Source organism: Talpa europaea (assembly GCF_964194135.1).
Source record: "Talpa europaea genome assembly, chromosome: X".
NCBI lineage: Eukaryota > Metazoa > Chordata > Mammalia > Eulipotyphla > Talpidae > Talpa > Talpa europaea.
In genome coordinates, this window is record NC_140081.1 from 82,033,771 (window position 1) to 82,049,588 (window position 15,818).

The 15,818-nt window shown below is 40.6% G+C and overlaps 1 protein-coding gene across 1 annotated transcript; it reads left to right on the forward strand.

The window, feature by feature from the left end:
* Positions 1-359: 359 nt before the first annotated feature.
* LOC311187676 (olfactory receptor 11L1-like) lies at positions 360-1,286 on the forward strand (the record flags this gene model as incomplete). The annotated part of the gene is made up of 1 exon (XM_084259004.1): positions 360-1,286. One exon carries the CDS (start codon positions 360-362, stop codon positions 1,284-1,286), a length of 927 nt encoding a protein of 308 aa, XP_084115130.1.
* Positions 1,287-15,818: the final 14,532 nt, after the last annotated feature.

The window sequence follows — 15,818 nt, forward strand, 5'->3', positions numbered from 1 at the left end:
AGTCTTGACTTACTATCAGTATGGTTGTGCTCTGGATTGTTCTCTTAGAGATTGGAATAGATTTTCACTGAGCCATTCCTTCTCCTGTTTATATCCCTCATCCATATTTCACACCCATGCCAGATTACAGGATCAGTTGAATTCCATAAAAGAGTTTTCTTGGGAGCACATTTAACCGGCTATGATGAGGACAAATCCCTGGAGATGGCTATCATCGCTTCAGAAACTCTACCTATTGATAGAATTTACTGATTCATTCTGATTTACTGATAGAGTTGGACTGTGTAGGAAATCTATGTAGTGTGATCTGACATAACAGCATGGGGAAACTGACACTTCCCCAGGAACTTCTGACTTCCATGAGACCAGAAAATAGTACTCTGAAAGTCACTGAGTTTATCATATTGGGGTTTGGAGACCTCAAGGAATTGGGTCCCTTACTCTTCCTGGTGTTTGGCATTGTCTACTTAGCTACTATTTCTGGGAATCTCCTCCTTGTGGTTCTGGTGAGCACTCAGCGGGGACTCCAGACACCAATGTACTTTTTTCTGGCAAATCTCTCCTGTCTGGAGGTCTGTTATACATCCAATATTGTGCCCAGGATGCTGGTGGACTTGTTGAGAGAGAATAAAGTGATCTCCATGGCAGGTTGTATTATTCAGCTCTATTTCTTTGGGGCTCTGGGTAGCACTGAATGTTACCTTCTGGCAGTGATGTCATATGACCGGTACCTGGCTATCTGCCGGCCCTTGCACTACCCAACCCTTATGCATGGGACCATATGTGTGGGGCTCGTAACTGGATCCTGGCTTAGTGGCTTCACAGTGGCAGCTGCGTTCCAGGCAGCTATGGTGTCCAGTTTGACTTTCTGTAATGGCAATGAGATCGACCACTTCTTTTGTGACTTGAAACCTCTGCAGAAGCTCTCTTGTTCAGATCCCTACCTTGTCAACCTGGTCTGCATGAGTTTAACAGCACTGGTGACTTTGGCTCCCTTTGGACTAACCTTAGCCTCCTACTGGAGGATTCTTTCCACAGTCTTGCATATACCTTCCATGGCTGGGAGGCAGAAGGCATTCTCCACTTGTTCTTCTCATCTAGTGGTTGTGACCTTGTTTTATGGGACCTTGATTCTGGTCTATGCTGTGCCCTTGGCTGGTCGGGTGCCAGTTGTCAACAAAATCTTCTCCCTGCTTTATACTGTTGTCACTCCCATGTGTAACCCTCTCATTTACAGTCTGAAAAACAAAGATGTCAAGGATGCCCTGAGGAAGCTGAGGATTTGATCTTATAAGGATGAACTCCATTCACTCAACAAAAATGATGGTGGACTGAAGGCCAAGGTGCTCTTCCCATCCGCAGGGAACTTCAAGGCTGACAAGAAAAACAGGATAGATTATAATCTCTGTAACCTGAAAAAAATATTTTTTATTGAGGAAACATTAGTTTATAACACCATGTATAACATGAAATATTGTGTAATTCCCCAACTATCTCTTTAGATGATTGGTGTTTGGGGGTTAGGGGGTGTTAGCCGACTTGTCTTGGTTCCAGCACCTTGAAATGATCTAGTTTTCCCTGAGCATATTTACACTGCCAGAGGGAGGAGCACTTCCTGGTAGATGGGAGGGGAACCTTTCTGGGACAGATAAAAAATAATTGCTGGATTTAATTTCCCCAAAAGCTCAATTTTGGGCTGGCAGGTGTGCTTTAATTGTGTCCAGTTTTCTCTGTGTATGTGTTTTTGTTAAGTCAGACTGGGAATCCCAGGGTTGAAGGAGAAGTAACTGCACTACCCCCATAAGAATGATGAAACACCCTAAGTAAAGGGGTCTAGTTTATTTGCTTCAGCACTCAAGCTCGAGTTCTGTCTAAAAGGCTGACTTTTCAATGGCTAAGAAAAATGCTGCACCTCTACTTAGCCTGGGATTAAAAGGCATAAAGAAGAAATCGAATAAAATATGTGAAAACCCAGTGGAAGACCAGTTCTGGAAAAATATGCATTGAGCACTTACAGCAATTTGTTAGACATGTGGATTGCCTCAAGGCGTTCTTTTCTAAGTTGAATTTTCTCTGACATTTACAGCTACCACAGTGTTTTCATTTCATTCTTTCCGTTCTCCGCCCAGATCCTCCTTCTTCTGGCCTTACTTGTGCTTTTGTTTCTTATTTTTGTATGTGTTACCAGCTACCTAACATTATCAACTGGTATATTCAAGCTACTTTCCAAGGGGGGGGCAAAAAGATTCAGCTCTGATAGGGAAGATAATACATGTATTCATTTACTCAATAAAAATACTTATTGAGAGCTTAATATTATCCCGTCATTGTGCTATGTGTTAGGAATAGAATAGGGACAATATAGATGCAGCTTCTGACCTGAAAGTTATTATAGTCTGGTGGCCTTGATGTTCAAACTGCTCAGAATGTAAATTTTTATATTACTATAGGCTATGCAGATCTTGAAAGTACTTCCTATAAAGAGAACCTCTGCAGGTAAATCCCAATATTCTTATTTACCTTAATTTACAGAATAGTTAAATAATTAATATGAAACAACCAAATGCTAAGACCTAACAAAGTTTTTTTTTTTTAAGGATGTATGAACAAATACAAATGTTCAGTATTCCCTCGCTCAGCTAAATTAATACTTTTTTTTTTCCTTTCAGACCCTGCTTTTCTTGGTATTCTCCCTGACTGTCCTACTCATGTCACTTCCTCCCCTGAGAAGCATTTAATTATTCCTCTTCATTTGACAAGTAGTGAGTACAGCCCTGCATTTTCTATGTATATGTCCTATCTTCCGAGTGAGATTATAAACTCTTTAAGGTCAGGTGCAGGATGTCATTTCTAGATGTCCCCTTACTTACCCAACCCTTACATATCCAGCCTAGTTCACTGCACACAGATGTTTGAGACCTATTTTCATAGAATAAAACCCTCAACATGGGACTCGGGATCTTCTATGATCCCTCTCTAGCTTCTCTCTCCAATCTCATCTCCAGCCAGGCTCCATTTCAAAAGTTACCATTTAACGCTTGCAATTTTTTTTGGAGCATTTTTATTTTATTTTATATATATTTTACATCATTTTTCATTTTTGCACAATGTATGCATTTTCATCTTGGTTATAGTCCCCATATGATTCCCTCCCCCTTGTTTTGATCCTACTTCCTCTCCCCCCCCCCATAGCGTGTCCTTGGTTTATAGTTGTTTGTTGATTTTGATTTTTTCTTTATTATAATTAGTCTTTTTCCTGGTCCTTTATTTAGGTTTTCTAAATTCCTGCTATGAGTGAGACCATCTGGAATTTTTCTTTTTCTTTCTGGCTTATTTCGCTGAGCATGATCCCTTCCAGCTCCATCCATGTTGCTGCAAATGGCATGAGTTTATCTTTTTTGATTGCTGAGTAATATTCCATGGTGTATATATACCACATCTTCTTGATCCAGTCATCTATTTTGGGGCATTTGAGTTGTTTCCACAGCTTACCTATTGTAAATAGTGCTGCTATAAACATAGGGGTGCAGGTGCCCTTTCCAATTAATGTTTCTGTGTCCTTGGGTAAAGACCTAGGAGTGGAATTGCTGGATCATATGGAAGCTCCATCTTTAGTAGGTTGAGGAATCTCCACACAGCCTGGACCAGTTTGCACTCTCACCAGCAGTTCAGGAGAGTTCCTTTTTCTCAACATCCTCGCCAACATTTGTTGTTACTAGTTTTTTTAATATGTAATGGTTGTAATTCTTACCATGTGTTTGTTGAAAAACCCTGTGCCATGTTTGCTGAAAAACCCTGCACCATGTTTGCTTTTCACGCAGCTAATGCCCTGTCAGCCTTTATTCTTAGTCCATCATCCTCACCAGGAAGTAGCGTCTGATTCTTTTTTCCTACCTGACATGTTGAAGTGGTGCTCTTCTGGTTTAAGTAGTAGCTGTATTTTCTGGTAGTTTCCCATTGCAACTTCAGGACCAAGAAGAATGTTTGGCATAGGAGACTTTCAATGAATACTTGGTGAATAAATAGCTGATGGGTTTATGTCTTCCTTTCTTACAAGATTATTATTGTTTCCATGGTTTCAAATACTATGCATATACTGAAGATCTCTCCACAATTTAATACTATGATCAATACTATAAAGGAAAAGTAGAGGGTGCTAGGAAGGCACATAACAAGAACTCCTAATTTGCATTGGGTTGGGAATATAGGTGAAGATGTTGCAGAAGATGTAACATTTGAACAGAGACTTGAAAGAAAATAAGAGTAAGCCAAGCAAAAGTCAGTTACTAGGTGGGTTAAGAGCAGGAAGGACTTCAGCAGAGGGGCTAGCTATCAGGAGGGTCACTGGTGGTAAATACCTTGACGAATTTTAGGAACATGAAAAGGCTAGAGTGGTAACAACACAGTGATGGGCGAATACTAGCACAGCTGGGGCTGAGAAGGTAGGCAGGAACCAGAAACTGCAAGACCTCACTGGGTTTCATTGCGAGATTTGAACTCTTTGAATGTGTTTGGTAGAGTGGCATGATCCACTTTATGTTTTAAGATCACTCTGGTTTTTATGTGGAGAATAACTTTTAATGGAAGTGGAGGGCTAATAGATTTTGGGAAGCCACTGATTATAATATTACCAGTGAGAGATGGGAGTAGTGTGGACTTGTAGAGCAGTGACAGAGATAGGAAGAAATGAATTGAACTTGATATACTGAGAGGTAGAAATGATAGGGTTCGGTGATGGATTATAGAGGAAGGCATCAATAATAACTTTCCAGTTATTGGTTTGTAAATTGAATATGTTGCTTGTACCATTCACTGGGATGGGAGAACTCTGGAATAGAGCCAGGTTTGGGGGAGCAGAAGTGATGAGATCAATTTTGTATGAGAGTATTCTCATAGAGCAGTGGATATTAAATAGGTAGTTAAATGTACTGGTCTGGAGCTCAGAAGAGATATCTGGACTGTAAATATGAATTTAGAGGCTATCAGCATGTAGATGGCATTTAAAAGCATGGAAATGGATGAAATCATTTTAGTTTAGAAGGAGAAGAGTCCAGAGTGGAGCCCTGAGAGTTCAGTCATTTAGAGGTCATGTAGAGGAAGTGAGCAAGAAAACCCTAAGTGTGTAGACTCACACAAGTGGAGTGAAGAGACTGTTTTAGGAAGGAAATCCGATAAACTCTACTGAAGGTTGCTGAGAGGAGCAAGCCGAGGCCGATGGGTCCATTGTATATGAAAACATGGAGGGCATTGGTAACTTCACTGAAAGGACATTTGGTAGAGTGACGGGTGCAGAAAGTTAAATGGAGTGAGCTTTCAAAAAATGAATAAAAGGTGAGGAAGAAAAGACAGCATGTGAAGATAATTCTTTGGAGAAGCCTGACTCTGAGAGGAGAATGATTTCATGACTGCTCGGAACAGGGAGCTTCAAGGAAGATATTTATTTTTGCAACGTAAAATAAAGAGTATGTCGGAATGCAATTATGAGGAATAATTCATTAGAAAAGGGAGAAGTTGAAGATGAAGAAGATCAGAGGGATGTATTGTTTTAAGGTCCTGCAAAGGCTGAAAGGCCAAGGCCTAGAGCATGTGTGAAGCTTGCAAAGGAGTGACACTTACACGATGACAAATACACACTGAATACCTGCTCTGTCCTTGGTGGTGTACTAGGGGTACATCTATGAATAAAGCTTGGACCTTGCCCTATGGAGCTCATGGTAGTGAAACAGACAAGTAAACAGACAATTGTGACCAGGGTGATTAATGCTACAATAAATACAGGTTCTTATGTCAGTGCTGGGGAAAGTCTTTGTTATGGATTGAACTGTGCTCCCCAAAGAAAGCTATGTTGTTCTCCTAATGACCAGAACCTAGGGAATGTGACCTTATTTGGACATGGGTGTTGACAGAGGAATCAAGTGAAAATGAGGTCATTAATGTGGGCATTAATTCAATATGAATGTTGTAATTATAAAAGGAGGAAATTTAGACACACAGACACAGAGAGAATGCTATGTGAACACACAGGCAGAAATCTGGTGTTTATAGCCAAAAAATACCAAAGATTGCCAGCAAGCCATCAGAAGCTAGGAGAGAGGCATGGAATCAATCCTTCCCTCATTGCTTTCTGGAGTCCATGCTGCCTTGATCTTGGGCTTCTAGCTTCCAAAACTGAGAAAATAAATTTCTATTGTTTTGCCAATTTCTTTTGCTTTGTGGTACTTTGTTATGGCAGCACTAGCAAACTAATAGAGGCACCCAACCCAGTCTGGGGGAAGACGGTTGGTCAGGTTAAGGGAAAACTTCCCAGGGGAGATGTTATCTGAGCTGAATCAAAATAAATAAATGGGATTGCATGGGTGGGGCCTGGGGCGTTCATTCAATGTAAAGTGATCATCATTTTCAAGGACCCGGAAGGGGAAGAGAGTGTGTATATCCCAACTACTGGAAGTCATCCATTGTGGCCGGTTATAGAGTATGTGGAATGGTGACAACTGAGACCTGAAAAACTGGAGCCTATTCATGAAGGGCCTTCCATTCCAAGGCAAGGATTTGGACATTAGCTTGAAGCAAAATGGCTGAACTTTAATTGTTCATTCCCCTTCCCATGATTCACCTGCTGAACTCCATTATTTTCCCAGGAACCTTTCTCTTACGTTTATTGTGCGATGCCTCACGCAGAATTGTGGAAAAAGAAAAAAAAAAACAACTTTCTCCTTGTTCTCAAATACACAACAAGGTCCTCAAGGGAAGTGGCTTTGTTCTGTTTACTGAGATACACCCAGCACTCAATAAATGGCTCTGCGATGCATTCGCAGGGACAGCATTAGAACTTCTTGCCTCCCTTTGGAGTGCTATTTCAGGACACTCCATATTTTGCTTTCAGTCTTCTCTCTTCTTCCTTCCTCTCAATGATGGCCTAGGACCTTATACACTTGGCTCTCATTTCACTTCTCCACTTGGCTTTCTCTTTGGAGCAAGCACCCTGAGAACTTTCAGTGTGTTCCCTCCAGCCCAGATCAGAGTCTCTACATCAGGCAGTCTCTTGAGTATCTGGGTTCCTACTGTCTCCACGGGAGACGGGTTCACACCATGCAGAGCCCCGCAGTTCAACCTTGTCACTTTGCTTCTGCCCCTGGTTCTGCCAGGACTAGTGCTTCACTTAGCCTAAGCAGGGTCATTAGGTCAGTTTGAAGGAAGTAACTCTGGCCATAATGGACCAAAGAACAGGTGGCAGCTTTGGCAAAAGGATGCAATTGAGGCTACAGGATGAGGCAATGGGTCGCTGGACTCAACGGGCAGACAGGGTTTTGGATCATCTGCGCAATCCCTAACTGAGCAGAATGTGACCTGTGGGATTCCCATTGAAACAGGTAAAATGGGGCGCTGGAGCTGCAAATTAGGAAGAATGATGGTCAAGCCAAGATGCTGAGCAGAAACCATGTGTTTTCATCAGATTGAATTCATTAAAAATTATACTTCCTCCCACCTGCCCATTTCTACACGTGTAAACACTCCCCAACTTGAGTGAACACACACACACACACACACACCCCAAAGACACAAAATGCTGACATGCAGACCCCTACCTATTACACTGGCATAACCTCATGTTGGCAAATACCGTAACATTTGATCTACTGGCAACTGCCAGGAAAGAAACTGCTCTTCACAAGTGGAGGCCCCCCCAAAATAGTCGTATCTTTAAGTCACCAAGTCTTTTTTACTGTAATCATTTCAAATAGATTATTTTCTATCTACTTATACCAAGTGAACCTGATAAAATTAACTTTTTCTGGATGATTCCATGTCATCTCTGTGGACACTCACAACTGGGGGCTGACTGAGACATAGGTGATGTTAGGAGCTATTTGGGAGTATATTGGCCTCTTTATCCTTCCTCTAAATGATCCCATATATCCATATGTGTGCGCATACATAGACACACTCATATGATCCACATATGTGCACAGATCTATGTAAGTATGAGTGTATACACACATGTAAATGTCTCCATACAAGATGCACACATAACTTACACCATTTAAATATACACAGCGCAGTTACTTACAGCAACCTATGCGCTCCCTGCAACTATATTTGTAAGTGGCTCCCTTTCTTGTAACCAATAGCCTCCTTCTTTCGTCATTTCCTTCCTTTCCTGGTGCATTAGTGGCTGGGATTAAGGAGTTAGGGGCCTCATTCACAGCAGAGTTGGTGCTTCTAATTGGCCGCACCTGACTTAGTTAAAGAAGTTATTTTAACTACAAAGAAATTCACTGGGAGATGGGCTCAGGGGGAGTTATTAAAAGTAAGTGCATAACTGCTCCTTGGGAGGTCATTATTTTGCCCTTTTCCTCCCGCCCTCCCCTCCCCAGGCATATTTATTATTGGTAACAAGGTGAGAGGAAATTCCCTGACTTCATTAGAAACCTGGAAAAATAACTTCCTTGCCAATACCTTCTTTTCTTGCTAGACCATATTTCTTCTGGAAGGTATTATGGCAGAATAGCTTGCCCCAAGCACCCTTTTTGTCTAAAGGGCAGCCTTAATAAACTCCTTGGGGCTTCAGGACTCACCCCTGGAGAACAATCACCACCCGCCAACATGCACTCACATACACACATACATGCAACAAAACAGCCACCTCATTAACTTGGCATTGTAAGCAACTCCGACATCATGTAGACCAGTGATATGCACATGTGTGTCACCTTAGGGAGGGGAGCGAATGTATCAAGAACACTTGACTAACATTTGAGTTACATAGACGCAATGTACTCATCACAAACCCTTTACAGGCAAGTCCCCAAATATAGTGGCATCCCATTAAGTAACCAAGTGTTTTTTTTTTTTTTGTAATCATTTCAAATAGATTATTTTCTGTCTTCTTATACCAAATGAAAACGTTAATCTTTTCTGGATGATTCCATGTCATCTTTCTGGACACTTTACGTTCCTTGAAGCCAGACTGGCAGAACAAAGTATGACATGCCTGTTTGGCAGATACCTTAACAACTGATCTGTTTGGCACTGGCCATGAAGAAAAAATGTTTACAAGTGCACATCCCAAATAATGGAAGCATCCCTTGCGGTGGCCAGCTCCTTTTGTTCGTTATCGTTTCAAATGGATAGTTCTCTGTCTTTTCATGCCAAGTGAAGCTGATACAACTAGCCCTTTTAAGGTTGGTTCAAGGCCATCTTTACAGACACTAATCATTAAGTTGAGCTAGGATGTAGGGGTATCCTTAGGAGCTATCCTATGGTGTATCAGATTGTTTAATCATCCAATAAATAGCCTCAGGCTGTCCATTATTTTAAAAGAAGTATCCTCCCTCTTTCTAAAGGCTTTACTTGCTGATGACATGGTGTATGCTTCCAGTAGCCCTTTGACATTTCCTATTCTACCCTAGGCTCAGAAACTAAGCTGAATTGCAATTGTGTATAAAGTAAGATTGAGAGCCTTAGGAGGTTTTCTGTAAGTACTCTGTATGAATTTTGGTGTATAGATTTTGTATCATCTCTTTTGGCTGTTCTAAGGTTTTTAAAGGTTAATTCTTAGTTTTTAGCTCTGAGAGTACTTGACAATTATGGTTTCCAGGAAGGGAACCTTCATATAAGTGATTGATTATTGCAGTTAGGGTTAATATAGATAAAGTAAACCTCGTTAATTTGGACTCTGCTAGTTCATAACACAAAGCTGTCTTACTTATAAACTGGGCATTGGAGTTTACCATTTCACTAGCTACAAAAAGAATAAATATGTTTAGTAAATTGATATATTTTTTTTTAAAAATTATTTATTTATTTATACAAGCACTGGGTACAGTCAGAAGCATGGGAGGGTGAGAGAATTCACCAGAGCCAGAGCGAGGAGCAGAGCAGGCAGAGTGACGAAATACACTGCTGAGGGGAGCAGTGGGCATGGCAGGAGAGGTCTGTCGCGCCATGTGGGACCCTCTCCGGTGGCCGGGGATCGAACCGGCGATGCAGAGGTTGCTGGCAGCTTCGCAGCCCAGCGCTCAACCGCTGCGCCACCAGGGGAGGTCGAGTAAATTGATATTTTAAACAGAATCACAAGAGTGTTGCAAGTGCTTGACTGTACTTAATCCATTTTTAGTATGGATCTCATTGTCCATTTAAGTAATAATAACCAGTGTATATATTTGGAAGTAAGAGTAACAAACGATAATGCCTCAATTAATCAATCCACTGATAGGAAAGTTCATTTGAATAATGTCAATCTGGTTCTTAGAGATATAGAGAACTAATGGAAGGCCTCAGTCCTTGGCTAGTGGTAGTGGCAGCCAAAGAGAAAGAGTGACCCAAGGCCGTTTGGTGGAAACAGTAATGGTCTGGTGTGTCTTTAGCACCAGAAGAACTGGTGTTGGCACATGTCCCATGGAAATAGATGAATATCCCACAAATCTGAGATAGTCTCCAATCTTTCCCTGGAGCATGGCTGCAATGGAATATTGTCTCTGACATTACTCTGTAAAGGAAGTTGCTGAACAAGAAGTCACTATTAATAGAAGTTTTTCTTTATAACTTTGAAAGATAGTCTAACTTTTCACTACCTCAAGGTACCTCAAGGTAGTCTTCCTACTGATTAATAGTAGAGAACTCAAACATGTATTAGGTATCATGCTAAGTATTTTACATATATTATTTCATTTAAACCTCATACATTTTGCAGATGGATATTATCTCCATTGTGTAAATAAAGAAAAATGCAATTTTGTGAAAGTCATTCACTTGACCAAGTTAGGGACTGGACCAATAGGGTTTCAAACTAACTCCAGAACCTGCTATCTTAACTACCACCATATATTGTAGTTTCCTTAGAGATAGGATAAGAAAACATTCTAGGTTGCTATAACAAGTAAATGTCAGTGACTAAGCTGAGCCTCATGCCAGCAGTTCCTCCCAAATCCTACATACCTACCTGCCCGCCCCCCCATCCCCATGGGGTGATGATGTCTAGCTTGTCCAGGCTGGACCAAAGATTACAAAAAATACAAAAGAGAAAGGACCACATAAATGTTCTAATTTCTAAAATAATCATCCTTGAAGTTACATCTACACAACCTAAAGGGAATTTGTTACTCAGTGTTGGACACTGTGGCCAAGGCCAAACTGGCACATGTTTTAACTTTCAGGAACAAAACTGTCAAAGTCAGTTGATCATTCTTGTACTAGCATCGAAGGTGAAATGGATGCTATTTTCTTTTTCAAATTTTATTAAAAGTAAAATATTTTATTGATGTGCCATTGGTTTACAATATTGTATAAGATTTATAACTCTTTAAATGTATGTCACTACCCCACCCCCACCCCCAAAGCACCCATAGTTCTCTAGCACAGTCCACTGGTCCCTCCCCACTTTGTTTCCCAGCCCCACGCTCCTCTTCTAATAGCCTCAGTTCTACAGCTAGATTTCTAAGATATGTTTTGGTTTAGTTTTTTCTCTTCCTTTTTTTTTTATATTCCACATGTGACTGAAATCATCCAGTATTTGTCTTTTTCTTTCTGACTTATTTCCCTTAGAGAATCTGCTGCAGTTCACCATCCACGTTGTCAAAAATGGCAAGATTTCATTTTCTTTTTTTATATATTTTTTAAAGATTTATTTATTTATGCATACAAGAACTGGGGTGCATGCCAGAGGTGCAGTGGGGAGGGGTGAGAGGATTCACCAGAGATAGAGTGGGGAGCAGAACAGGCGAATTGACTGAAATACACTGCTGAGGGGAACAGTGGGTGAAGACAGGAGAGGTCTGCTGCACCATGTGGGTAGCTCCCTGGCTGGGGATTGAACTCGTTGTGCAGTGGCTGTGGTTAGGTTCATAGTGCTGATGCTTAACCCCTTGCACCACCAGGGAGGGCCCCAAGATTTCAGTTTCTTAATAACTGAGCAATATATCAAGACTTGCTGTCTACTCAGTTTTTTGGGCACATAGGTTTTTTTTTTTTTTTTCCATAGGTTGGCTATTGTAAATAGTGCTGCAGTGAACACAGAAGTGCATATATCCCTTTCAATTAGTATTTTTTTTTTTTGCAAGCTTTAGTTACATACCTAGGAGTGGAATTTCTAGATCATAAAGTAGATCTAATTTTAATATTTTGAGAAACTTCCATATTGTTTTCCATAGGGGCTGGACAGTCTACATTCCCACCAAAAATGTACAAAGATTCCTTTTTCTCCACACCCACCCTAACATTTGTTGTGCTGGGTTTTTTGATGTGGATCATTCTCACTGGAGTGAGGTGGTGTCTCTCTGTGTTTTGATTTGCATTTCCCTGATGAAGAGTGATGACAAACACTATTTTTTCATGTGCCTGTTGGCCATCTGTATGTGTTCTTTGGAAAAGTGTCTATTCAGCTCCTCTGCCCATTTTTTGATGGGATTATTTGTTTTCTTTTTGTTAAGTTGCATAAATTCTTTGTAGTTCTTGGGTTTTAGCCCCTTGTCAGATGTATGATGTGTAAATATTTTCTCCCACTCAGTAGGGTATCTTTTCATTTTAATGACAGCTTCTTTTGCTGTTCAGAATGCTTTTAGTTTGATATAGTCCCATTTGTTTATTTCTACTTTTGTTTCCCTTGCCATAGGAGTCAAGTCCCCAAAGACATCACTGAAGCCAATGTCATGGAGTGTTTTGCCTGTGTTTGCTTCTATGTATTTTATTGTTTCTGGTCTCACATCCAAGTCTTTAATCTGAAATATTAATAGATGTTATTTTATGCCACTGCAAAAATGAGTGTCTATGCTTTAGAATAAAGAATCAATATAAAATACTATGTTGAGTGAGTTTGTAAGTCATATATGTTATGAGATAAGAGAAATGTATAGGAGAATAAATAAAATCATGAATAAGAGTTGGGACTTCTCCAGAAGATTTAGAAAAGGAGTCCATGATGATGCAAGAGTTGGTCATCTAGTCATCCACGGGACTGTTGGAAATATTAAAAAATGTAGGAGATTTGCTTCATTAAATGTTTTAATGCCTTGCAACTACAAGAATGATGGCTGAAGAATTAAATATGGATGAAGAAGCTAACTTGCTCTGGAAGAAACCCTAAAAACAAGCAAAGTTTCTGAAAAGATGTCAATGCATTTTGAGTGATGAATGAAAACAGGAAGGACTTGACATTTGTTTTGAACTTTCAAAAGAAACTCAGCAAAATAAGGTGTTCTTGAGCAGAATAGTAACCAGGATGGAAGATCATTTTTTCAGTGTGACCAAGAAATGAAAGTGCTAGAATCTTCAGAGGAAAACGTCAACATGTCAGAGACCCCCAAATGGGTGCAAAATCTCACCACAGATGAGGATAATAGACTTGGGTTATTCTACTAATAATGAGGGTACTGTCCATGTAGAATTTACCTCTCAAAGGCAGTGAATCAGGATTTAAAGGTAACCCTAGAGGAATTGTGTGATTGGCTTCTTCACCATAGCAGCACTGTAATTGACAAATCACTTCTACAGTTTTATATCTGAGGGCATTCAAAAAATCCTTGTGGGTTGAATTCTGTCCTTGGCTCTTAGAACAATCTTAGTTCTATGCATGGGAAATATTAGGCCTACTCTAATTTGTCATCTGGCAAATTTACTTGGAATCCCACTTAATTTACATTCTTGTAGAATCCAAGTCTGTTATTTGTTCCTTCTACCTCAGAAAATTCAGTCCTCTGAGACTAGGGTTTTTACTTGACTCTCATCAGGCCTTTCTAATCCTTACTTCAATACCATACTTCTACCTGTTCTTGGGATGCCTAAATCCTTTGTTTATTTCTTGCCTTGACCTCTTCTATTACCACTGCTACATCTCCTTGACACTTTGGTCACCTACTTGAATTTGGTCCATAATATTTAGGTCCATAATATTTAGCTGATATAAGCCCTGCTTCTCTCTCTTCTATTTAGACACTGGCCATCTCTTTCTTGGCCCAAAGGCCAAGACAATATTTAATGTCTTGTAATTTTAAGAATACTAGTTTAAAAATCCAATTTATTTGAATGGTACTGCTCAAGTTAATCTCCAAAGTTATTTATTAGATCAAGCTCCAAAAGACATTAGATCATTTGTAGAATACAAACACATCCTCGAAAGATGGATGTTAACCTCATCTAATGAGATTTAAAAGAACATATCTAAAAATTTAAAGAAAACACCCCAAATAATGTCAAGTTACTTTGCTTTTAGCATCAATGGAATAAGTATATAGTCACCCAGTGGACTTCTATGAAAGGATAACACTCATTTGGATAAATAAATTCTCATGAGTTTGTTGCACAATCCCTCCTATTACTGTAGAAGTACTGTAAAATGCTTTTTGCTGTCATCTTTATTAAACAGCAAACTTGGCCAGCTAGAAGAGCATTAAGGCCAGAAACTCTGTTCCCACACTTGTGTCTTCTTTCATATTTATGCTAACAATGATCTTATGCTACAGATGAAGTTGAGGATAGAAGGTGAACTTGAGAAACCTGTAGGACATTAGAAGAGGAAGAAATGGAACGAATTAAAATTTAGAAGTTGTACAGCCCCTGCCAGAATCCCCTGAATATAGTGTGCCCCTGCTCCAGGCTTGTGTTACAATTAGCATTTGAATGCAGTGCTGAGACCCACCTCATTGACTGGGGGCCCTGATACCTGTGTACCTCTTGTCAGTCTGTTCCCCTGGACATACTGCCAGACATACTGCCTTAGGACATAATTATAGCCTTTCCCTGTGTAGTTCTGATGCCCCGAGGGCCACACACCTTTCCTATTTGGTAGCTTGGCCCTTTGTATTAAAACACTGATACAAATAGGTGCCTGTTGTTGAGAAAGGTGCTATCTGCAAACTTCCTCACACCATGACAGAAGCCCACTCTGCCTCTTCTTTCTTCTGACTTGCCCATTCCAGGTTTCTTTTCCTTTTTCCTGAGCAGCTGCTGAGGCCCTAGCAAGCCATCTGGCTAAAACAGTGGGGGTGAAGGTATAAATTGAAGCTAGTGCTCTTCTAATGCAGTGTGACAGTTTGTACTGATCAGGTTAATGGGGATAATTTCTTTTTGGCTTGTATAGAGGCATGAAAATTTAATCTGATTTGCTATTAATTACTCTGTCCAGTCATTAACATAATACTTCACTAAACAGAGAAAATCTATTCACATTGCAGAAGCAAGTGTAGCAAACAAAGCACAATAATAGAAAAGTGTTGCCCTTTGTGTTCAGCGGGGAAGCTGTGCTGCCACTGTGAGCAGGACATGCACTTTGACACGCTTCCCTCCAGTGAGGATGGGCCTTCCCGAGCCGAACACTCTCTTCCAGTTCCCTCCGGGGAATTGCACATGTTGGTGAGATGATAGGCAGGGAATACAGAGGTACATTGTGGTTTTGGGAACAGAGTGAAACTAATTGGCCCACAAGAAGATTAAATAAACACATCTTGACTGAGAGCAGCACAATGCTTTATCAAATAAATGAAATGACTTTAAATGGCTCCATTTCATTATTTTATTAACAAGTATTTATTGAACAATTGTTCTGCTTTAAGGATGTTCTGGGTACTGAGGCTATAGTTCTAAGAAACAGGTACAGATCCTGCCGTTGTGAGGATTGTAGTCCAGGTAGAGGATCTCTCTCTCCCCTCCTCCCTCCTCCCCTCACTCCCTTTCCTCTTGTGAGAAAGAAAGGAGAAAGTCAGGGTGCTCTAAGAACATATTATAAAGAAACTGGGCCTCCCCGGTGGCGCAGTGGTTGAGCGCTGGGTTGCAAAGCTGCCCGCGGCCTCTGCGGCGCCGGTTCGATCCCGGGCTGCTCCCCGGCC